Source organism: Girardinichthys multiradiatus, chromosome 10 (genome assembly GCF_021462225.1).
Source record: "Girardinichthys multiradiatus isolate DD_20200921_A chromosome 10, DD_fGirMul_XY1, whole genome shotgun sequence".
NCBI lineage: Eukaryota > Metazoa > Chordata > Actinopteri > Cyprinodontiformes > Goodeidae > Girardinichthys > Girardinichthys multiradiatus.
The window spans coordinates 38,065,396-38,090,130 of NC_061803.1; the positions used below are offsets into that span (position 1 = coordinate 38,065,396).

General features: G+C 40.8%; 1 protein-coding gene across 2 annotated transcripts; it reads left to right on the forward strand.

Annotated features, from left to right (window-relative positions):
- Positions 1-14,521: 14,521 nt before the first annotated feature.
- On the forward strand, positions 14,522-22,836 carry trub1 (TruB pseudouridine (psi) synthase family member 1). Of its 2 annotated transcripts, XM_047376210.1 has the most exons (8): positions 14,523-14,705; positions 14,781-14,879; positions 15,482-15,537; positions 16,410-16,491; positions 16,583-16,655; positions 21,755-21,894; positions 21,962-22,018; positions 22,143-22,836. In XM_047376210.1, exons 1-8 carry the CDS (start codon positions 14,558-14,560, stop codon positions 22,322-22,324), a joined length of 837 nt encoding a protein of 278 aa, XP_047232166.1. In that variant the 5' UTR covers positions 14,523-14,557; the 3' UTR covers positions 22,325-22,836. The 2 variants fall into 2 exon arrangements, with proteins under 2 accessions (XP_047232167.1, XP_047232166.1); XM_047376211.1 differs by lacking the exon at positions 21,962-22,018 and having other exon boundaries at positions 14,522-14,705.
- The last annotated feature ends 1,899 nt before the right edge of the window (positions 22,837-24,735 follow it).

The following is a 24,735-nucleotide window of genomic DNA, read 5'->3' on the forward strand; positions in this document are numbered from 1 at the left end:
TAATTAAATTAAATAAAATGGGTATTACTGGAAAAATGTTTAACTGGATTAAATATTTTTTATCAAACAGAACAATACAAGTAAGAATTGGTCAAGAATTGTCAGGTAAATATATAATAGATAATGGTACTCCTCAAGGAAGTATTATAAGTCCGTTATTGTTTTCTATAATGATAAATGATGTATTTAAAAATTTTGGTAAGGAAGTCGGTTGCTCACTATTTGCAGATGATGGAGCTATATGGAAAAGGGGTCGTAATATCAAACTTATTGAAAAGAAAATACAGGATGAGATTATTAGAACAGAACAATGGGCAAATCAATGGGGATTTAAGTTCTCAGTGGAAAAAACAAAAGTAACGGTGTTTACACAGAAAAGGTAAAGAGAAAATATCAAACTAAAATTATACAATCAAGTTTTAGAACAAGTAAAAAATATAAAATGTTTTGGTATATGGTTTGATGAAAACATTATATGGAAAGTACATATAGAAAGAATCATAAATAAATGCAAAACAATATTAAATATTATGAGATGTATGGCTGGTATTGATTGGGGAGCAGATCAAACATCATTAAAAAGAATTTATACAGGATTAATTAGATCAAATATTGATTATGGAAGTATAATTTATGGATCAGCAGCAACCACTCATCTTATAAAATTAGACAATATACAATATCAAGCTTTAAGAATTTGTACAGGAGCAATCAGAACCACTCCAATAGCAGCACTTCAGGTAGAGATGGGAGAGATGCCATTAGATCTAAAAAGGAAACAGTTAGCAATAAATTACTGGATAAATTTACAAAGCAATAATCCGGATTATCCCACACGTGATATTTTAAAACCATGCTGGGAAAAAGAAAAAAAACAAGTTAAGAGTTTTGGTTGGATTATCAATAGTATAGCAGAAGAATTTCAAATATATGAAAAAGAAATAAGTTCACTACTGCCTTTGCCAGTAGTGCCACCGTGGCTATTACCAGAAGCAGTGGTGGATATGGCATTGATGGAAAAGAAAAAGGATAAGAAATGTAGATTAGATTCAAGTATAATACAGGAATATATAAACAATTACTATCATTATGTCCAGATTTACACAGACGCATCAAAAACAGATGACAAATTGGAGTAGCATTTGTAATACCAGAATTTAAAATAAAAGTAGGAAAAAGAATTACAGATGGATTATCGATATATTCAGGAGAATTATTAGCCATATTGCTAGCAGTGCAGTGGGTGGAGGATATAAAACCATTAAAAACAATAATTTGTTCAGACTCAAGTTCGGCATTATTAAGTTTAAAACATAATCATTCAGAGGGTAGACCAGACATTTTGTTGGAAATAAAACATACTTTATTTAGAATACAAAGGATGGGATTAATATTAGTGTTTTTATGGGTACCAGCACATGTAGGAGTTGGAGGGAATGAGATGGCGGACAGGATGGCAAAGAAGGCAACACAAAACAACATTAGCTTTATAATTAATATTAGTAGGTCAGAGGCAAGAAATATAATTAAACAAAGAATCAGGAAAGAGTGGCAAAAAAGGTGGGATGAAGAGAGGAAAGGAAGATGGTTTTACAGAATCAACAAGGTAGTAGGAGAAGTAAGAACTGGAAGAAGGAGCAGAAAAGAGGAAAGGTTAATTACAAGATTAAGACTTGGACATACAGGACTTAATTATACATTGTTAAAGATAAAGAAACATAATACAGGAAAATGTGATCATTGTGGAGAGGAGAAAACAATAGAACATGTAATATTGAAGTGTCAGAAATATGAACAAGAAAGAACAATTTTAAGGAGAGAATTTTTAGGTATTAAAGAAAATTTTATTTTGAGAGATACTTTGCAAAGAAGTTTAAGTAGCAAACATATTCAAATTATAATTAGATTTTTCAAAAAAACTAAATTAATAAATAGAATTTGATTGTTGTAATAGTAAATAAGATTTAAAACCATGAAGAACCACACTCCATACCAGTCGGTGGCGGTAATGCACATCATAAAGTTATTTGCCAACTGCCAAAAATAATACAAGAAGAAGAAGAAGAGCTGTATGTGGACATTTTATCGAAGGCGGGTCACAGTGTGTTTGGATCGAAAATCTAATATTTTTGACGGATTTGGAAAAATGCTTTTGAATTTATACTGAATTTTGAAAACAGTATCAAGCAGATCGAAAGATTATTATTATTTGTTTTTGGAAGTTGCGGTCAGAGGGATAAACTGGTATGTGAATGGTTTAGAATGGGCACACAGGAGGACAATATGGACTTTAATGAATGGATGCCAGTAAGCAGTGGAAGGAAAGATATTAGACAGCCAGAGGAGTAAAAGAGAGCAGGGAGAAAACAGTTCTGAAGAAGAAAAAGTAGTTAGGAGGAAAATTGGATGATAATAATGTAAAATAATATTACGACTAAGAAATGACGAAGAAAAAGAAAACCAGAGCCCCATCACATTAGCTAGTGAAATTAAAAAAGGATAGGAGATGTTGAAATGGTGAATGTACTGAGAGATGGAAATTTGATGTGTAAAACCGATGAACAAAAAAGAAAGGCTTTACAAGCTGAAAACATTTGCAAGAAAACAATGACAGAGAGGAAGATTACAGGAAGATTACGGGGTGATTTATGGCAATCCTTTGGAGGAAGATATAGACAAACTAAAAAAAAGCTTTGTTGGTGCAGATTTTAAAAAAATCTCAAGAGATTGACAAAAAATTTAAATGGAGGAAGAATATGAAGCAAGTCAACTTTATTTGAGTTTGAGGAAACAGTGTTGCCACAAAATGTCAAAATAGGATATCTGAGTTTTCCTGTGAGGGCTTTAATCCTTCCACCACTAACATGTCATAAATGTTAGTGATATGGCCACATAACAGCTGTATGCAAAGGTAAGCAAAGATGTCCAAAGTGTGGAGAAGATCACAGAATTGAACACTGTGGGGAAGAAGTGCAAGAAAAATGTTGCAATTGTGGACGGCATCATAGAGTTATATTCAGGGGATGTGAGGTAAGGAAGAAGGCAAAAGAAATCCAACAAATTAAAATGAGTAAAACATAAGCTATGCTGAAGCAGTCAAAAATGTACAGAGTGAAAGAACAAGGGATGCAGGTCAAATTAAGACATCAGTTTATCAACAAAGAAGAGTAGAATCAGAGGAAAATGTCACAATGTCTGTGGAAAAACTGATATTTGTAGCTTATGTCATTAACTGCACTGAACAGGCTAAACACAAAACAGAAAAAATTATAATAATAGAGGAGTAGAAAAATTATTTGGGTTTAAAGAAAGATGTTTGGAAAACATCAGTAAAAGGTTGGAAACAGATGGGAGGCCAGGATGGACCACAGCTGACAAAAACATGATAATATTACAGTGGAATGCAAGAAACTTAATCGCTAATGGACAGGAATTTAAAGGGTATATAGATTGACTTGATGAAAAACCAGAAATGATATGTACAGGTCCTTCTCAAAAAATTAGCATATTGTGATAAAGTTAATTATTTTCTATAATGTAATGATGAAAATTTAACATTTATATATTTTAGATTCATTGCACACTAACTGAAATATTTCAGGTCTTTTATTGTCTTAATACGGATGATTTTGGCATACAGCTCATGAAAACCCAAAATTCCTATCTCACAAAATTAGCATATTTCATCCGACCAATAAAAGAAAAGTGTTTTTAATACAAAAAACGTCAACCTTCAAATAATCATGTACAGTTATGCACTCAACACTTGGTCGGGAATCCTTTTGCAGAAATGACTGCTTCAATGCGGCGTGGCATGGAGGCAATCAGCCTGTGGCACTGAGGTCTTATGGAGGCCCAGGATGCTTCGATAGCGGCCTTTAGCTCATCCAGAGTGTTGGGTCTTGAGTCTCTCAACGTTCTCTTCACAATATCCCACAGATTCTCTATGGGGTTCAGGTCAGGAGAGTTGGCAGGCCAATTAAGCACAGTGATACCATGGTCAGTAAACCATTTACCAGTGGTTTTGGCACTGTGAGCAGGTGCCAGGTCGTGCTGAAAAATGAAATCTTCATCTCCATAAAGCTTTTCAACAGATGGAAGCAAGAAGTGCTCCAAGATCTCCTGATAGCTAGCTGCATTGACCCTGCCCTTGATAAAACACAGTGGACCAACACCAGCAGCTGACACAGCACCCCAGACCATCACTGACTGTGGGTACTTGACACTGGACTTCTGGCATTTTGGCATTTCCTTCTCCCCAGTCTTCCTCCAGACTCTGACACCTTGATTTCCGAATGACATGCAGAATTTGCTTTCATCCAAAAAAAGTACTTTGGACCACTGAGCAACAGTCCAGTGCTGCTTCTCTGTAGCCCAGGTCTGGGGAATGTGGCACCTGTAGCCCATTTCCTGCACACGCCTGTGCATGGTGGCTCTGGATGTTTCTACTCCAGACTCAGTCCACTGGTTCCGCAGGTCCCCCAAGGTCTGGAATCGGCCCTTCTCCACAATCTTCCTCAGGGTCCGGTCACCTCTTCTCGTTGTGCAGCGTTTTCTGCCACACTTTTTCCTTCCCACAGACTTCCCACTGAGTTGCCTTGATACAGCACTCTGGGAACAGCCTATTCGTTCAGAAATTTCTTTCTGTGTCTTACCCTCTTGCTTGAGGGTGTCAATAGTGGCCTTCTGGACAGCAGTCAGGTCGGCAGTCTTACCCATGATTGGGGTTTTGAGTGAGGAACCAGGCTGGGAGTTTTAAAGGCCTCAGGAATCTTTTGCAGGTGTTTAGAGTTAACTCGTTGATTCAGATGATTAGGTTCATAGCTCGATTAGAGACCCTTTTAATGATATGCTAATTTTGTGAGATAGGAATGTTGGGTTTTCATGAGCTGTATGCCAAAATCATACGTATTAAGACAATAAAAGACCTGAAATATTTCAGTTAGTGTGCAATGAATCTAAAATATATGAATGTTAAATTTTCATCATGACATTATGGAAAATAATGAACTTTATCACAATATGCTAATATTTTGAGAAGGACCTGTATACAGGAGACATGGTTAAAGCCAAACCTAGATGTTGTGTTTAAAGGGTACAATAGTATCAGAAGGGATAGACAAGAGGGAAGAGGAGGAGGATGTGGAATATTTGTAAAATAATGAATACAATAACAGATATTAGGAAAAGGTAAGGAATTAGAATACATAGTAGTTGAAATGTTTGGAAAAAAAAAGAAAAATGTAAGAGGATAATTTTTTATAATCTGTGTGAAACATTATCACTCGAGCTGATGGCGGAGTTAGTGATGTATTTGGAAGAAAAAGTTATCTATATAATGGAAGGAAGGAAGGAAGATAAGGAAAAAGCTGAAATATCAGCTAAAACATGTAGTGAAATTCATAGTTCAAGTAATATTAGTTATGAGGGAAGGAAGGGCAGGGAAGTCACAAAACTGAAATATAGAGACTTAATGCAAAAAAATGTAGATACAAATATTTTAATAAATGAGCCGTTTACAAAAGGAGAGTTTAACTTTGTTACCAGGAAAAGAAAAAATACATCACCTGGAAAAGATTACATTTACTATGCGATGATAGAACATCTCAATGACAAAGCAAAAGACAAAATATTAGAATTATACAATAAAGTCTGGGAGGAGGGACAGCTGCAACAGAGCTGGAAGGAAGCAATAATCATTGCAGCAGATAAACCAGGAAAAGATAACACAAAACCAGAAAGTTATAGACCGATAGCATTAACATCAAATATATGTAAAATAATGGAAAGAATGATTAATAATAGATACACATATTATTTAAATATTAATGGGTATATATCTAGGTATCAAAATAGTTTTCGAAAAGAGAGAAGTACAAATGATTCGGCATTATGTTTAGAACATGAAATAAGGAAAGCACAAATAAACAAAGATGTAGTAGCTGTATTTTTTGATATAGAAAAAGCTTATGAAATGATGTTGGTTAAAGGATTATTAAGTAAAATTGGTATTACTGGAAAAATGTTTAAATGGACCCACTATGGAATAAGCGGTAGAAAATGACTGACTGACTGACGGATGTTTAAATGGATTTAAAACCTTTTATCAAATAGAACAATACAAGTAAGAATTGGTCAAGAAATGTCAGCTAACTATATAGTAGAAAATGGTACTCCTTAAGGAAGTATTATAAGTCCATTATTGTTTTCTATAATGATAAATGATGTATTTAAAAATATTGGCAAAGAAGTTGGTTGCTCACTATTTTCAGATGATGGAGCTACATGGAAAGGGGGTCGTGATATCAAACTTATTGTAAAGAAAATAAGAGATGAGATTACTGGAATAGAATGGGCAAATCAATGGGGATTTAAATTCTCAGTAAAAAAAACAAAAGTAATAGTGTTTACACAGAAAAGAAAAAGAGAAAATATAAAACTAAAACTACACAATCAAGTTTTAGAACAAGTTAAAAGTATAAAGATTTTTGGTATATGTGTAGAAAATGCTCCAAAGTCACCAGTTATAGTACTCAGTTATTGCCAAAGTGCTTCTAGTTAACTGGTAATCAGAATAGGGCCTATTGTTTCAGGGTGAGCTCGCTCAGGGGGTTGGTCGCTTTGTTAGTGACGTCACCGTTTAACTTTGTGTAAGAAATCTAATGTGAGGCTACAGTTGTGGGAGACTTGAATACTAGTTAGCACAACGTGTGCGTGAATGGCAAGTGAGTATAATTAAGGGTTGAATTAGATATTCTTTGTTAACTGCTGCAAATGAAGGTCCGGAGCGTCCTTACTGTTGGAAACATTTAAAATACTTAATAGGGTCTGAATTGTTATGCTCAAGTTATGTTTAATAATGTGTGAAATAAAATGTATTGTGTGGCTTGGTGGCCTGGCTAACAGGCCTTCTGTGTGTGTTTAACTTAGATATAATTTGCCTGGCTAACAGTCAGGCTTCTGTGTGTGTTTGACTTAGATATATCAGTCAGTCCAACTGACATACAGCTCAACTGACATTTGATAAGAATGTATGTTTTTCTACTCGGCAACAATGAAGATCGTTGGTTACGTACTGTAACCCCAGATTCTATGAGTATTAGCGCAGCCCTTTAAGGCTATCGCTAGTCCACGCCCACCTGCTGTGTGGGCCCCACCCCGGTCCGTATAAATTACGGTGAGACCGGACAAACGGCTCCCAAATAGCTTTTTCTTCAGCCATTCAGGGACCAGTGAGGCCCGGAGCTTAAAGGGCTGCGCCTATACTCATAGAATCTGGGGTTACAGTACGTAACTAACGTTCTATTTCGTATAGGCTTCGCCCTTTAAGGCTATCGCTAGTGGGTTAAAGGCGAAGCAGGATGTAGTCTATGCCTCACTGGGTCCATCCAGACCACAACTGAACATCTGCTCGCCTAATGACACCACAAATCAGCCTTCTGAATGCGTCATGACGCACTCCAAGCGTCTTGCGCATCACAATGAACAGAGAAAATATCTGGTCAGGGAAAGGCTGAGATAACAGACCTGCTGCTGTAATTGGAAAACGAAGGTTACGAACTGTAACAGTGTAACGATGAGCAGAGCAGGTCAAAAATCTCCATGAGGGAATGTGGAGACAGATCAGCAGCTGGATCATGCGTAATGATGCAGCATAACAACCTCGTGGGCCACAGACAACACAACAGAGGAGAATAACCTCTGTTCACACAGAGGCTTAATGAATACAGCCGCAGTGACAATACCATCATAAGTCACGAACAGTGGCTGATAATAATATTACGGCACCCTGTGTCTGCATGCAGGAAGGGTGACTCAATAATAAATGCAACGAAATAACAGTCATTCTGTCAGAACCCTGAGAACAGAATGAGTCATGGAGAAACCTGACACATCTCGCAGGTAGAAACGAATAAATGAGCATGGAGATGACCAAGAGGCTGCTGTGCAGATGTCCTCCACTGTCATTCCTCCATGCAGAGCCGTGGAGGATTAAATCCCCCTGATTGGATGAGCTCTAAGATTCTCTGGGGGATCCAATCCAGAGGAAATATAAGCCTGTGAAATAGCCTCACACAGCCAATGTGAGAGGCGCTGGACAGATAGAGGACATCCTGCAGAGTTTTCTCTGTAATGCACGAACAGACGCTGTGCAGTGCAGTGCAGCCGTGCGCGCTATGTAACATGAAAGCGCGCGCACGGGACAGAGCAGATGAGAGGTGGCCTCCTCTTCGGAGTTATGAGGAGGAGGATAAAAGCCATCCAGAGTTATCACTCTCGATCTGAACGAACTCGTGATGCTTTTAGGTGTAAAAGCAGGGTTAGGACGCAGCACAGCTGAGCTGCCGTCGGCTCGTATTCTGAGACACGCAGAAGCGACAGAGAGCGCAGATAAATCGCTGACTCTCTTCGCAGATGTCAGAGCTAACAGCAGGACTGTTTTAAAAGACAGAAATTTTAGTGGAGCCTGATCTAAGTACTCAAATGGGGCTTTAACCAGTGCACGCAGGACCAGCGCTAAATCCCACTGAGGGACTAAGGGGCGTGACACGGGTCTGTGTCTACGTACACCCCGCAGAAAACGCTTCATCAGCGGGTGGTTAAAAACCGTTCTGTCACCAAAACCCTCATGCCAGGAGGAAATAGCTGCAGCATACGTTTTAATGGTGCTGAAAGCTAAATTCCTGTTCATCAGCTGCTGGAGGAATGACAGCACGCAGCCTAATGGACATGAAAAAGGCTCCACACCTTTCTCTGCGCACCAGCGCTGAAAAGCTGCCCACTTTGATGCGTATGACGCTGTGGTAGAGGGGGCTCGTGCGCCCTGAATCGTGCGTACCACATCGTGCGGGAAACCCAGCCTTTCTAAGCGCTCCCGTTCAGCGGCCAGACCCAGAGACGTTGACCTAACTCTGGGACGCTCCTGATCGCCCCTCCCGCCTGGAGAAGTGCATCCTCTCTCCACGGCAGCTGCCACAGGCGACCTGACACCAGCTGCTGCAGGCTCGGAAACCATGGCGCGTTTTGTGCTCGGGGGCTACTAGAATCACTGAGAGCTGTTCCTCTCGGATTCGATCCAGGAGCCGCGGGATCAGCGGAACTGGTGGAAAGGCATAAAGGAGCGTTTTCGGCCACAGGCTGTGAGCAAAGGTGTCCACTCCTAATGGTGGATCCTCCCGTGGGCTCAGTGAGAACCACAACTGACATTGTGCGTTCTCCCATGTGGCGAAAAGATCCACTGCTGCTTTCCCAAACCTGCTCCAGATCTGAACAATCAGCTCGGGGTGGAGACTCCAGTCCCCGGGACGAGGACCACCTCTGGACATGATGTCCGCTCCTCTGTTCAGGACGCCGGGGATGTACACTGCTCTGATGGAGAGCAGGTTCATGCGCGCCCAACACAGCAGCCGCCTGGAAATGTTTAGCAGCAGAGCCGAGGGAGCTGCTGTTGTGCATCCTCTGTGATCTCACCCACTGACAGCTGGGGAGGACAGGAGGGAGAAGGCAGCGAGCGCAGCGCTACCGGAACAGCATAGGATGCTCTCGTGGAGTCATGCTTTGAAACTGTGAGATCGTGGGGCCTCTTAAACGGCCGTTTAAAAGGGGCCGTCTCATTAGGAGTGGAGGATGTGTGTGAGGAAAGCACAGCGAGATCGTACGATCTGGCTGAGCCGGAATAAAACGGAAACTTGCTCTTAGAGACATTTATGTGTTTTATTTCAAAACAATCAGTAGTTTTACACACATCCCCCCCCACCAGTCACTTTTTAAATCTCCGCCGTGGCTCCTGTGGAGGGTTGGACCAGGCGCACGCCAACTGCCGACCTCTGCGCTGCTGCTGTGGCTGAGTAGACGGAGCAGTGGGGGGAGGAACTCGGGGAGCTGCGGCAGCGGCCGTGGAGCGTCTGTGCTGCTACCGCTGATCACGGCGATCCCGCCAGCGGCCGGTGGTATGGGACGACCGGAAGCCAGAGCGATTAAGAGACCCATGTCTCTTGACCCGCTCAAGTTCCTCTTGAGAGGTCTGCATTTGGCCCAGCACGGACTGGAAATGAGGACCGAACAGCCCATCCGGACTGATCGGTCCCTCCATTAACTCCCTCTTAAAATCGTCAGGGATGGAGGAGGAGACCCGAAGCCACATCTGTCGCTGTAGCAAGGTCTGCCAGGCAGCGATGCGGGAGGAGCACACAGCCGACGCCGCACAGAGGTTGAGGATGGTGTCTGCGAGATTGCAGAATTCCTCCACATCCTCCGGAGGCAGCTCCATCTCCCGAGCCTTCTTGGAGATGGCGTAGGCCAGGAAGACGGTGTTTTTGGTTGCCGCAGCGACCTGAGTGGCACATGGGTGGGAGCGATCAGTCAGTCTGGTCGTGATCTGATCACTGGGGTAGGGGGGCACAGGCCGTCGTCCGACGCGCCGGGCCGACCTAACCCCAAAAACTGCCGACAGACTGGGCTCCAGAGCAGGAACTGGGGGAAACCCCTGATCCATCAGGGACTCCACCCTCGTGATGGGTGTGAAGGTGGAGACCGGTGCCTTTAGCTGAAGCAGCTCTGCCGCTGCTCCCGACAGATAAGCAGTTACCGCAGGAAAACGGGGCCAAACCGGATCTCGGCGAGTTGAATGAGCTGGGGCGAATTTTCCCGCCAGGTCATCAGTCGGGAGCTGGGCTAAAGGCGCGGGAACAGGGACACCTTTAGCCTCAGCTACTTTCGCGATGATGTCCGGCAGCGCGCTAACAAGTGCGCCCATCGCCGGAAAGGGGGTGGTCGCCGACATCGGGAGGCCCTGAGCCTGGACTGATTTTGTATCTGCCTCCGTGTCCTCCGTCCGGAGGAAGGGAGTGGAGATATCAGTCGCTGTCTCTGGGGCGGAATCGTCCGATTCCCGCCCAACACCAAAGATGTCCAATGCCTCATCGAGGGAGCATTGGTCCGCTATGGGGAATTCCCCTTCTAGCAGGGAGAAAATGGCTAGCCGCCGTTGCTTCTCTTCCAGAGGCAGACGCCTGCAGGAAGGGCAGGTGGACTGCGGGGTCAAGGCCAGGCTTGCATGATCAGGACCGAGGCAGCCCTCGCAGATGGCATGCAGGTCATAACTCATGATGTAGCCGGTGTTACAAGCTGGGCGGAGGCGTATAGTGCCGACGCTAGCCAGGGTTCTTATTGAATCAGTGCTCTTAAGGTGTCGCTGAAGAAAAATTGGGAGCCGTTTGTCCGGTCTCACCGTAATTTCTACGGACCGGGGTGGGGCCCACACAGCAGGTGGGCGTGGACTAAAGTTTTCAGTGCTGCGCTGCGTGCGAAGGGATAAACCCACTAGCGATAGCCTTAAAGGGCGAAGCCTATACGAAATAGAAACTTTCAGACAGGCCAACTGACACTTGATAGAATGTATGTTTTGTTTTGCATGTACATGCCTGGCTTTTCAATAAAAACTGCTGAAGCTGGGGAGAAAGGCAGAAGCGTTCGTGGTGAGCAACAACGGGGCTGCAGTGTTTCTCCTGGCCGGCCAGAATAACTTGACTGCGCAGTCTTTTTATTTTCTTTTATTATTTAGTTTTACTAAAACAGTATAGCAGGACTTAGCTTTACCAAAACAAACGAGCACGCAGGAGTTCTAGGTAACAAACTCCAACTTTACCCTAAATGACGGCTGTGTCGGCTCAGTACCTGTGCCTGCTGATTAGCCACTAGCACATCGGCGGCTGCCTTTTATCGACCGCTGTTCAAAGCTACTGTTAACGCTAACCGGAAATAGCGTGCATGGCATTTCACAATAATGCGCCATGCCGTTTCCGCTACAGGAAGTGAAACATTAACATTGACAGTGGCTTGACAGATTTGAGATATTCAATTCAATTCAATTCAAAAATACTTTATTAATCCCAAAGGGAAATTAAATGTTGTTATAGCTCATATTATGTAGGTTTCTTCAAAGAGCCGTTGTAGATGCTGATGGTTGTGGGCAGGAAGGATCTCCTGTAGCGCTCCGTCTTACAGCAGATCTGAAGAAGCCTCTGACTGAAGACACTGTTGCTGTAGGACAGTCTCGTGAAGAGGATGCTCAGAGTTCTCCATAATGTTCTTCATTTTATGAAGAATCCGTTTTTCCACAATGATCTCCAGAGGTTCCAGAGGAGTCCCCAGAACAGAGCCAGCCTTTTTTATCAGCTTGTTGAGCTTTTTTAAGTCCCTGGTTCTGATGCTGCTTCCCCAGGAGATGATGGTAGAAGAGATCACACTTTCTACAACAGACTTATAGAAGATATGCGGCATCTTGCTGCAAACACCAAATGACCTAATCTTCCTCAAGAAGTACAGTATGCTCTGTCCCTTCTTGTAGATGGCTTCACAGTTGCATCTCCACTCTAGTCTGTTGTCCAGGTGAACACCGAGGTATTTATACTCCTCCACCACCTCCACTTCTTCTCCCATGATAGAAATAGTGTTTGACTTATTCCTGTGTCTCTTAAAATCTACAATCATCTCCTTTGTTTTAGTCACGTTCAACATGAGATGATTGTTTCCGCACTTTGCCACAAAGCGGTCCACCACCGTCCTGTACGCAGCTTCTTGTCCATCTCTGATCCACCCCACGACTGCAGAATCATCCGAGTATTTCCGCAGATGACAGGAGTCTGTCTTGTACTGGAAGTCTGAGGTGTACAGAGTGAAAAGGAATGGTGAGAGTACAGTCCCCTGTGGTGCTCCTGTGCTGCTGACTACCTGGTTAGACACACAACCCTTCAGTCTCACAAACTGTGGTCTGTTTGTCAGGTAGTCTTTGATCCAGGAGATTGTTGAGGCCTCCACCTGAGTCTTCTGGAGTTTCTGACAAAGCAAATCAGGTTGGATTGTATTAAATGCACTGGAGAAATCAAAGAACATGATCCTCACAGTGCTGCTGGCTTTGTCCAGATGACAGTGGGTTTGTTGAAGCAGGTGTATGATGGCATCTTCAACTCCAACTCCACAGCGATAAGCAAACTGAAGGGGGTCCTGATGGTTTACTGTTTGCTTACTCAGGTGGGCCAACAGGAGTCTCTCTAGGACCTTCATGATGTGAGATGTCAGGGCAACAGGTCTATAGTCATTGCACGGTGGCTCTGGATGTTTCTACTCCAGACTCAGTCCACGGCTTCCGCAGGTCCCCCAAGGTCTGGAATCGGCCCTTCTCCACAATCTTCCTCAGGGTCCGGTCACCTCTTCTCGTTGTGCAGCGTTTTCTGCCACACTTTTTCCTTCCCACAGACTTCCCACTAAAGTGCCTTGATACAGCACTCTGGGAACAGCCTATTCGTTCAGAAATTTCTTTCTGTGTCTTACCCTCTTGCTTGAGGGTGTCAATAGTGGCCTTCTGGACAGCAGTCAGGTTGGCAGTCTTACCCATGATTGGGGTTTTGAGTGATGAACCAGGCTGGGAGTTTTAAAGGCCTCAGGAATCTTTTGCAGGTGTTTAGAGTTAACTCGTTGATTGAGATGATTAGGTTCATAGCTCGTTTAGAGACCCTTTTAATGATATGCTAATTTTGTGAGATAGGAATTTTGGGTTTTCATGAGCTGTATGCCAAAATCATCCGTATTAAGACAATAAAAGACCTGAAATATGTCAGTTAGTGTTCAATGAATCTAAAATATATGAATGTTAAATTTTCATCATGACATTATGGAAAATAATGAACTTTATCACAATATGCTAATTTTTTGAGAAGGACCTGTATTGTTAGTGATGCAGTGGGTGGAGGATATAAAACTATTAAAAACAATAATTTGTTCATATTCAAGCTCAGCATTGTTAAGTTTAAAACTTAATCATTCAGATTGTAGGCCAGACATTTTGTAGGAAATATTGCATACTTTATTCAGAATACAAAGGATGGGATTAATAGTATTTTTATGGGTACCAGCACATGTAGGAGTTGGAGGTAATGAGAAGGCAGACAGGATGGCAAAGAAGGTGACAGATCCACATTAGCATTATAATTAATATAAGTAGGTCCGAGGCAAGAAACATCAAACAGATAATCAAGAGAGAGTAGCAAGAAAGGTGGGATGAAGAAAGGAAAGGCAGATGGTTTTATAGAATCAAAAAGATAGGAGAAGTAAGAACTGGAAGAAGAAGCAGAAAAGAGGAAATATTAATTACAAGATTAAAATTCAGACTTACAGGACTTAATTCTACATTGTTCAAGATACAGAAACATAATACAGGAAAATGTGACTTGTGGAGAGGAGGAAACAATAGAACATGTCATACTGAAGTGTCAGAAATATGAACAAGAAAGGAAATTTATGAGAAAATTTGTAGGTATTAAAGAAAATTTTAATTTGATAGATACATTGCAAATTTTAGGGAGCAGACATATACAAATCGTAGTTTGATTTTTTCCCAATAACTAAATTGATAAATAGAATTTGATTATTGTATTAGTAAATAAGTACATTTAAATCCATGAAGAATTACACTCTATACCAGTCGGTGGCAGTAATGCACACCTCAAAGTTACTTACCAACCGCCAAAAACACCAGAAGAAGAAGATCGAAACAAGCATGGCCGGGAATCTGAACAACGCAGCGACACCAATAACAAGTTCTCTGGCTAAACTCCAGTCTTTAAACGGATTGTTCGCCATATATAAGAAACAAGGACCGACATCTGCTGATGTGTTAAATGCGCTGAAAGAGGCATTGCTGATAGGTAAACATGCTCAGGCAGCAGCTTATGGATTGAGGTCTGCTGCTCACTGAAGGTTTTTCTTCTCCGTCCTTCCAGAGGCTGGAGTCCCGACCTCAAACAGCAGAAAGAGGAAGAAGCAGTGGCTGAAGATGGGCCACGGAGGGACCCTGGACAGTGCTGCTAGTGGGGTCTTAGGTAAGCGACCATCACGGTCCAAGAGGAGGACGCATTACTGCCACCGACTGGCACATCAGGTGTTCCCAACAAACCCCTCTAATCAAATGACACCCAATCCAGTTCATTTCAATCCAAAACAGATTTAATTAAGCTGCCGTATTTAATAATAATAATTAAAAAAAATCTATCATTAATCTTTCAAGTTTCCATTTTTCTGAGAAACTAAAATGCAGGAGTCACCAGTTGCCTTTTGCATTTCTAAAGTCAGGCGTTCAAAATTTTTAACACCAGATGAATATCTGCAGCATGTTGCAATCCATGTGAAGATCCAGTGTGCCACTTGGATTGGACACAATATTGGGCCGGACCATCAGTGTTTGTGTACTATTACAGGCTGTGGTGTGTAAACATTGCCGACTCCAGGCTGGTTGGGACTGGTCAGTTCACTCATGGTTTCATCACTAGATGTTTGGGGATTTTACATCCAAATCAACACCGGTTTTTCCATCAGTGAGACTCAGGTTGTGCATTTTCACATTGACCGTGTTGTTCTATGTGTCTGAAATAATCCTCTTTGATTAAGGCAGAAAACAATTCCTTCCACTTCTTTTCTCTTTCAGTTATTGGTGTTGGGAACGGAACCAAAATGCTGAGCACAATGTTGACTGGTTCCAAGGTGAGTTTGGTAAAACCTCGCATGACTTGTTATAAACGGTTTTAATACAACTTAGAAAAGCCACAAATGTTACATAAGAGTTTATGTGCCTCAGTTTGTCCAGTAACGCTCCTTAAAAACAACACAAGGACTCCTTCATTTGTCATGTTGATTTTCACTGTGGTTTTATCTACTATAATTACATTACAGTAAAAGTCAACGTTCATATACAGTAGAGAACAGTATTACAAACTAGAAAAGACACAGGTGGGCTGAAGCTGGGCTTGTGTAAAGTTACAGCAGTATCACTCCTTGTTTCGTAAAAGGATATGCAACTAAATGATAACTTCTAATCCATTTAATGCAGCGTGGCAAACTGGCTGCTGCATCAATAGTGGGACTTGACTTCTCGTCGTATATCAGAGCATTAATGCAGGGACAGACTGTTTATTCCCACGTCTGTGTGGAATAACGAACATGTTGGCGTACTGTGTGAACAAGGAAGGTGTCACCTACTTTTGTTTATCTACTTGTTGCCTGAAAGTCAAACATTCGGCTGGCTTAGAGTCAGGTTGGTGTGAAAAAGATTTTGCTGCTTTACAGATTTCTTTTTTGGGGTTTTGTCACATTTACTGTTTCAGATCATCAGATGAACATTAATATCAGATAAAGATAACCTGAGGAAAAACCAGAAGCAGGTTGCTTAGGATCACTTTTTTTAACATGGTGGATGTAATCATTCTTTGAAAACTGCTGTTCGTATTTCCTCTGGTTGTCTGACTATGAAACTAGTTTGATTTGTAACCTTTAAATGTAACTATGTTACAATGTAAGCTATGCACCCAATGGGAATTGGATTTTATTTTGATGTATTCTAATAATTGTATTTTAAGAAATACGTGGCTGTGGGGGAGCTGGGAAAAGCAACAGATACTCTTGATGCCACTGGAACAGTGATTATGGAGAAAGAGTTTGGTAAATATAGTAATATTAATTTTTCCTGTATAGCAGAGTTTCTACACATTCCGGAGATAGTATGTTAGTGTTTTCTGTTCTTTCCCTCTAGTGCACATCAGCAGGCTGGACATGGAGGAGAAGCTAAAAGCTTTTACTGGAGACATCATGCAGGTTCCTCCACTGTGAGTAACGCTTCTTAATCAGAAACTTCTAAATCTCAGGAGAACATTTACTCATCTGATGCTAAACTGTGCAGCAGTGGTGGTTATTCACACCTTCACAGATGGGAATCAGAGCATATCTAGCTGATTCCAGTAGCAATCACTAAAATCTGTCTAAAAACAGGCTTGCAGGGAATTGCAAAAGTATTCATACCCCTTGAAATGTTTTGTCGTATTATAATAGCAAAAGATAGTTTTTATTTATTTGGATTAAATAGGACAGACCAAAACAAGGTAGTGCATAATTTAGATGATAGAACATATATGGTTTTCAAAATTCTTTACAAATAACTCTGAAAAGCACTTTATGCAACTCCCCTAGAGTCAATACAATTAGATTTGCTAATTTGTCTTCGCTAAAGAGCTCAAAATCATTCCTGCTCTATGGAAAACATATGTGGAGATCAGTTTTCACATCTGTCCAGAGATGCTCAGTTGCATTTAGGTCTGGACCTTGACTAGACCACTGTACCACCTGAATCTGCTTTGATCTAAACTGTCTCATAGTATCTCTGGCTGTATGGCGGAGATCCTTCCTGCCCACAGCCATCAGCATCTACAACGGCTCTTTGAGGAAACCTTCATAATATGAGCTATAACAACATTTAATTTCCCTTTGGGATTAATAAAGTATTTTTTAATTGAATTGAATTGAATGTGTAGCGTGGTTGTCCTGCTGGAAGGTGAACCTCCTAACCTAACAATTTGGTTTGATTCTTAGGTTAGGAACAGCCGAGCTGCTTCCTCCACAAGAAGAAGGATTTTAATCCAGCTTATCTCATTGCAACTGCAAGGAATACCTTTTGTTCGAACCACTTAACCCGTATTTTTTATTTTCTCTGTCCCCTCAAGGGGTTGGATTGTTTTGCAATCTTTGAAAATGAAGGTCTTGCAAAGCTTTTCTTTGGACTTTGGCTGCCTTTTGACTCCTTTTCTGTTTTTCCATCTAATATATTTCTGGTCCTCTTCATTTATCTGGATCTGGGTGGGTATAGGAGCTGAGCTCTTTGGTTGATCGTCTGCTTTTTGGTGTCTAAATGATTCATAGGTTAGTGTTGGGTGGCTGAACCAGGGGCAAAAATGTGAGTAAAGAACATGTTAAAACAAGAAACAGGTTTGACTTGTCTTTTAAAAATAGATTCCAATAAAGTGAGTCACTGATGAAATAAATTCCAATGACAACAGGTGTGTTTTTAAATTGATGAAAGGAAGTTTACAATCTGAGCTACACAAGGAGCAGCATTGAGCTGACAGGGCTGTAGTCATCGGAACACAAATGACTAAATATGGTCTAATTTTGGCAAAAATCTCAACGAATTAAAAAAAATTATATTTTGTTTAGGAAAGTTAGCTTAGTATTAGCAAGGGTAGCTTCTCTGAATTCAGAGGCAGAATAAGGACAAACTCTTGATTAACAAGCACAAAACCAGTAATAGTGAGATCTTCCTAACATTAACTCTGCTAATCAACACTACTAGGAGTCAGGAAATATGGCCAGCAGCCTACTGGTTTTTGGACACAATCAAAATACCAGGAGTAGTTGATTTTGTAACCTAGTGGGATTATTTAACCTTTTTCCAGATTATGTTATGTATTTAGGCTCCAGAATCGTGGTCTGAAGCAATATCGGTAAAATTTAGAGACCAATAAGCACAATTGCTAAAGTGCGTAAGTAATCACACCTGATCAAACAGGACGTTGCGCATAAACACTGTTACAGCTTTGACTATACTCTACCTCTAAATTTAAACCAGAGGCTTTAATGGTTCTGAGCCTTAATGCTGAGTAAGCCTCCGACAGAGTGGATTGGTTAGTTTTAGATCATACTTTGGTTACAATTGGAATTTAAACACATTTTATTAGGTGGATCAAGGTGTTTTATTCAGGGCCCATGTCAGGAGAGTAGGTGGAGAGGAACCACATGGGGATGCACCTGTTCTCCCTTACTATTTACAATTACCATAAAACCACTGACAGAAATGATCTGAGAAGACCTCAAGGTGGAGTGGGTTTTAGTAGATGCAGATTATGTCATGCTGTATATTATAAACCCATTTACGTTTGTTCCTCCACATTGTCTTGTCTAGAACAGTTTAGGAAGCTACAAAACTGCTATGATGCTGGTCAACTAACACACCAGATAAAAACGTTTGATTTGATTGGTCGACTATGGTTATTTATATGCATGCTGATAAACCGGCAAACCTCCCATCTATACAGTCATATTCAATAAATTAGAACTTGTGTTCTGATGATTGTCAGAAAATAACCTTTAAGTTGGTATTAAAGATTTCATTAAGTCCACATATATGTATTAAAATGTTTCTCATTGGTCTGATGTAATATTCTAATATGAAATGCTCTGTTTTCAGGCTGGAAGTAGAAAATCATAATTAACAGAAATAAAAGCTTGAAAACATCAGTTTATGTGAAATCAATCTATAATGTTTGACTTAGTAATGGAGTTACTGGAATAAATGAACCTTTCCATAATATTCTCATTTAATGAAAATGACTACATTGTGAATGTTGGTGGGTTAATCAGTGAAGTGAAACTGGACTTGGTCTGATGGAAGATGCTCCTGTCATTCCTGGGTTGAATACAGGGAGTCCAGATAAATGTGCTTCACATTCGTTCTGCACATCTTGTCCAATCATCAGCTATGTGGCAACCATCTTGCCTCAGATTGTTAAAACAAATAATTTCTCATTTCATACGGCAGAAAAGAAGACCCAGATTTTTTCTTCAGCTCAAAGAATTTGGTCTGAATCTGCCAAACTGGAAATTAAACTATTGGGTGGCACAACTGTGCAGGTTAGTTGGATGGATAACAAACCGCTTGCGACCGCCACTAGAGACGCTGCTATTTATTCAATGGATTATTGAACCCAAAGGGGTTAAGGGCTTTGGTAAGGAAAAAAGTAAGTGCACTCATAATCGTCTCTTGAGCAGAAAAATAGCAATTTAGCTAAAATATGGACAATGGGTTTCAGGCCTGAGACGGTGAATAAAGACAGGTATGCAGATGTTTGAGATGGGTTCAGAGAGGTCAGTAAAGCTCATGTATCTGCAGTACTGAATGGTTTAACATGCTGGATAGAATAAGCTAATACAGTGCCTCTTGCCACATTTCAGGCTTCAAACATAAAGATATAAAATTCAAATTTTTTGTGAAGAATCAACAACAAGTGGGACACAATTGTGAAGTGGAATGAAATTTATTGGATGTGTCAAACTTGTTTAACAAATAAAAAACTGAAAAGTGGGGCGTGCAATATTATTCGGCCCCCATGCGTTAATACTTCGTAGCGCCACCCTTTGCTGCAATTACAGCTGCAAGTCACTTGGGGTATGTCTATCAGTTTTGCACATTGAGAGACTGAAATTCTTGCCCATTCTTCCTTGCAAAACAGCTCGATCTCAGTCAGGTTGGATGGAGAGCGTTCGTGAACAGCAGTCTTCAGCTCTTTCCACAGATTCTTGATTGGATTCATGTCTGGACTTTGACTTGGCCATTCCAACACCTGGATACGTTTATTGGTGAACCATTCTATTGTAGATTTGGCTTTATGTTTTGGATCATTGTCTTGTTGGAAGATAAATCTCCGTCCCAGTCTCAGGTCTCTTGCAGACTCCAACAGGTTTTCTTCCAGAATGGTCTTGTATTTGGCCCCATCCATCTTCCCATCAGTTTTGACTATCTTCCCTGTCCCTGCTGATGAAAAGCAGGCCCAAACCATGATGCTGCCACCACCATGTTTGACAATGGGGATGGTGTGTTCAGAGTGATGAGCTGTGTTGCTTTTACGCCAAACATATAGTTTTGCATTGTGGCCAAACAGTTCGATTTTGGTTTCATCTGACCAGAGCACCTTCTTCCACATGTTTGGTGTGTCTCCCAGGTGGCTTGTGGCAAACTGTAAAGGAGACTTTTTATGGATATCTTTGAGAAACGGCTTTCTTCTTGCCACTCTTCCATAAAGGCCAGATTTGTGCAGTGTACGACTGATTGTTGTCCTATGGACAGACTCTCCCACCTCAGCTGTAGATCTCTGCAGTTCATCCAGAGTGATCATGGGCCTCTTGGCTGCATCTCTTATCAGTCTTCTCCTTGTTCGAGATGAAAGTTTAGAGGGACGGCTGGGTCTTGGTAGATTTGCAGTGGTCTGATACTCCTTCCATTTCAATATGATTGCTTGCACAGTGCTCCTTGGGATGTTTAAAGCTTGGGAAATCTTTTTGTATCCAAATCCAGCTTTAAACGTCTCCACAACAGTATCTCGGACCTGCCTGGTGTGTTCCTTGGTCTTCATGATGCTCTCTGCGCTTTGAACAGAACCCTGAAACTATCACAGAGCAGGTGCGTTTATACGGAGACAGGTGGATTCTATTTATCATCATCGGTCATTTGGGACAACATTGGATCATTCAGAGATCCTCACTGAACGTCTGGAGTGAGTTTGCTGCGCTGAAAGTAAAGGGGCCGAATAATATTCCATCCAACCTCACTGAGCTCGAGCTGTTTTGCAAGGAAGAATGGGCAAGAATTTCAGTCTCTCAATGTGCAAAACTGATAGACATACCCCAAGTGACTTGCAGCTGTAATTGCAGAAAAGGGTGGCGCTACAAAGTATTAACGCAAGGGGGCCAAATAATATTGCATGCCCCACTTTTCAGTTTTTTATTTGTTGAACAAGTTTGACACATCCAATAAATTTCATTCCACTTCACGATTGTGTCCTACTTGTTGTTGATTCTTCACAAAAAATTTGAATTTTATATCTTTATGTTTTGAAGCCTGAAATGTGGCAAGAGGTTGAAAAGTTCAAGGGGGCTGAATACTTTCGCAAGGCACTGTATATAGTGACTGCCTCATTATGGCTCAAAACCACTGTAGGTACTAACTGGCCAAGGAAACTACCCAACAGGATCAGGTAGGAAACGGCAACATGGTCACATGAGCAGCGCATGCCAGTTTGAATTAGAGATATATATATAAATATATATATATAAGAATGAATCAGCTGTCAGTCTAGTGAGGTTTCCTTGTGTGTTTCAGCTACTCCGCCCTGAAAAAAGATGGCCAGCGTCTGTCTGTCTTGTTGAAAAAAGGTCACCAAGTTGAGGCCAAACCTGCACGGCCTGTCACTGTGTTCAGCCTGACGCTGCAGGAGTTTAAACCTCCTCTATTCTCTCTAGGTTAGTTTGGTTTTTATATTTATTATTTAAACATGCAAATTGCTAATGAACGTTTTCTGACTAACAGATATTGAATGTGGTGGTGGATTCTATGTCAGAAGCTTGATAGATGACCTAGGAAAAGGTGAAGTGAAGGTCATCTTTATATTTCTTTTTAGATTAGTCAGTTAAAGTGACAGAGTTCAAGTTTTAGTTTATTAAAAATTATTCTTTTACAAAGACGTAACTTTTGTGTTTATGTGCTGCAGCGCTGTCCTCATGTGCTCATGTGAAGGAGCTGATCAGGACAAAGCAAAGCCAGTTCACCCTGCAGGATCATGTGTTGCACGAGGAGCAGTGGACACTGGAGTACATCCATGGGGCTCTACAGCCCTGTTCAGAGGGGGACCAGAGGTCGGACTATCCAAAATCACCCCTGACTGGTACCTAATAGCTGCCAGGAGAGAAAAGGAAGAGCCCAGGTGTTTGTTGGTGCCATCATCTACCTTCTTTGTCCTCTCAAGAGATCGGCTGTAAACGTATTAGATCATTTGTTTAGGAAGTGGTGGTGACTGACAGGAAAATAAAATCCCCAATGTTTTCTTGGAAGTCAGTTGACCAGTATATCTGAACTGGGCTGGTTCTGCTGTTGATGGTTAGTTGGAGAACTATTCATTTCACAGAACCATGTAAATGATGTTTAAAGATTGGCTTGCTGTAATATATATGTTTCCATTTGGAGTTGACTGTAATCATTTTTGAATATCAGCACCACCCATATTTGAATCACACACATTTAGGCAGAGTCTTGGTCTTGTTTAGGTTCTAGACGTGTTGGACCTGCGATTTTCTTCCGAAGACCAGGCAAGAACACCGCCACATCATTTTTACCTCCATGTTTGTGTAAAACTCCTGGCTATGTTCAAATGCTACCAATAAACTTTGTTTTCTTGTCTCCATGCACTAAGGATGAGAAAATGAGAGACTGTTTGTGCTGTGATCCCAGGACTAAATCTACCTTTCATCACCTCTCTTTAGGCTCTGCTGTTCCGTTTGGTTTTCTCCACCTTTTTTTTTTCTCTGTTTTGTTTGATAATTTTACCAAACTAAACCTCTTTATACAAGAAGGAGATCACAATAAAATGCAGAATTTTAATATGCAGTATGAAACGACTGGTATGGCGAGTAAACATCAAAAATGATGACAAGCATGTAAATAAGCTACTTTCAAACATTTTGATGCTGTGACAATTTAATTTTGGTAAGTTTTATCGTGATTTACAATTTTAAGAATCAAGTCTGAATTCTATCATTGCCAATTTCTCTCCATTGATTGCTAGGAGCGTATTTGTTTTTTTGCAACAACCAATCACAGCTAGAAGACAATGTCACAGCTAGCAACCGGGTCAACCACACCTCTTAGATAAGGTGGGAAGTTCTGTCATCTCCTCGCTCAGTCGCTCTCAGCAGAACACGGAGTCACTCTTAAGCTAGGAGTCCTTTGCAGGAGTTTTTGGGTTAAGATAGGAGCTGTCTGAGAGGACTCCGAGAATCTTTGTGAGTGCGGGCCCTGGTTTGTCTGTTCAGCGTCTTACCAGTTGGTCAGATTTATTGGACCAGTAGCATTTAGTTGAGGGACTGCTTCTAACAAGTTTGGGTTCTGAACTGAAAGTAAGGTAGACCAGTGCCAACCGTCCAGAGCCCTGTTCTGATTGCTTACTAATGAGCAGACAGACTGTCTTTAAATGTCTGCAGCAACAACTAGATGATTAGGAAGCCAGAAAATGGTCTCACATTGATTTGGACTTGGTCTTCCCTCCCTTAACGTTCTAGGCCTATATTCACAAAGAATCCTAAGACTAAAAGTAGCTCCTAGTTCTAAAAACGTTTTTTGAATTTCTCGAATTCTAAGATTTTTCTTAAATAGAACATATCAGTATATAAATAACATACACTTTCATTTCATTTATTTGATTCATTTAAAATCAAATGCAACAACAGCATTTGTCATTAATGAAAAGGAGCAGAAAGAAGCAATATCTGTCCCATATCAACAAAAAGTATTTACAATTCCAGTTTTTTGAGCTGTCTGACACAGCTGTACTATCAAATAATATAAACTATTGAAAACAAAGTTGACCCACTACAGTGCAGAACCATATTTTTTAAACATAAATGGACTTGCATATTTTAGTTTTACAGTCGGGACTTCCATAGCGTGACCCCTTTGATTAAAATGCATCTTCCCTTTAAACTTGTTCTGAACCTGGGTTTGGTAAAAACTGCTGTTCCTTTTAAGTCATATTTACATTCTTAGTGACCGTGTTTTGCAGGTTATCAGGTAAATTTTTCTGATGAGCTTTATACATAGTTTTTAGAATTTTATATTCTGCCAATTCATTAAATAGGGATTTGTTGAGTCTCTGTGACCATTCCCACTAACAACTAACATCCTTTTTCTGTAAAAGGAAAACTGGACTTATAACTGTTTTACAGGCACTACTCCACACTTCAATACAATAGGTCAGATAGAACAATCAGTGAGTTATACAATGGAAACAGTGCAGATGAAAGAATCTTTAACCTTATACAACACAGCTATAATTTGGAATACCTTTACTTTGATATTATCAATATGTGATTAAATGGTCAAATGTTCATCAATCATAACACCTAAAAACCTAATATTGTTTCCTTTCAATCTATGATCTTTGATACTTAATGACACATTAATATCTTTCTTTTTTCTACAGAAGATCATAAATTTAGTTTTGCTATTGTTTGCATTAAACCATTTCATTATTTTATGGAATTCATTTTCTACGATTAGCAGAACATCTTTTATATTTTCTCCATCACAAA

Excerpts from the sequence above, each read along its gene's own strand:
- trub1 (XM_047376210.1), top strand. The coding sequence starts at position 14,558 with ATGGCCGGGAATCTGAACAACGCAGCGACACCAATAACAAGTTCTCTG. Across the intron at positions 14,880-15,481 it reads TGCTGCTAGTGGGGTCTTAG|TTATTGGTGTTGGGAACGGA; the intron begins GTAAGCGACCAT and ends TTTCTCTTTCAG. Across the intron at positions 16,656-21,754 it reads ATCATGCAGGTTCCTCCACT|CTACTCCGCCCTGAAAAAAG; the intron begins GTGAGTAACGCT and ends TGTGTGTTTCAG.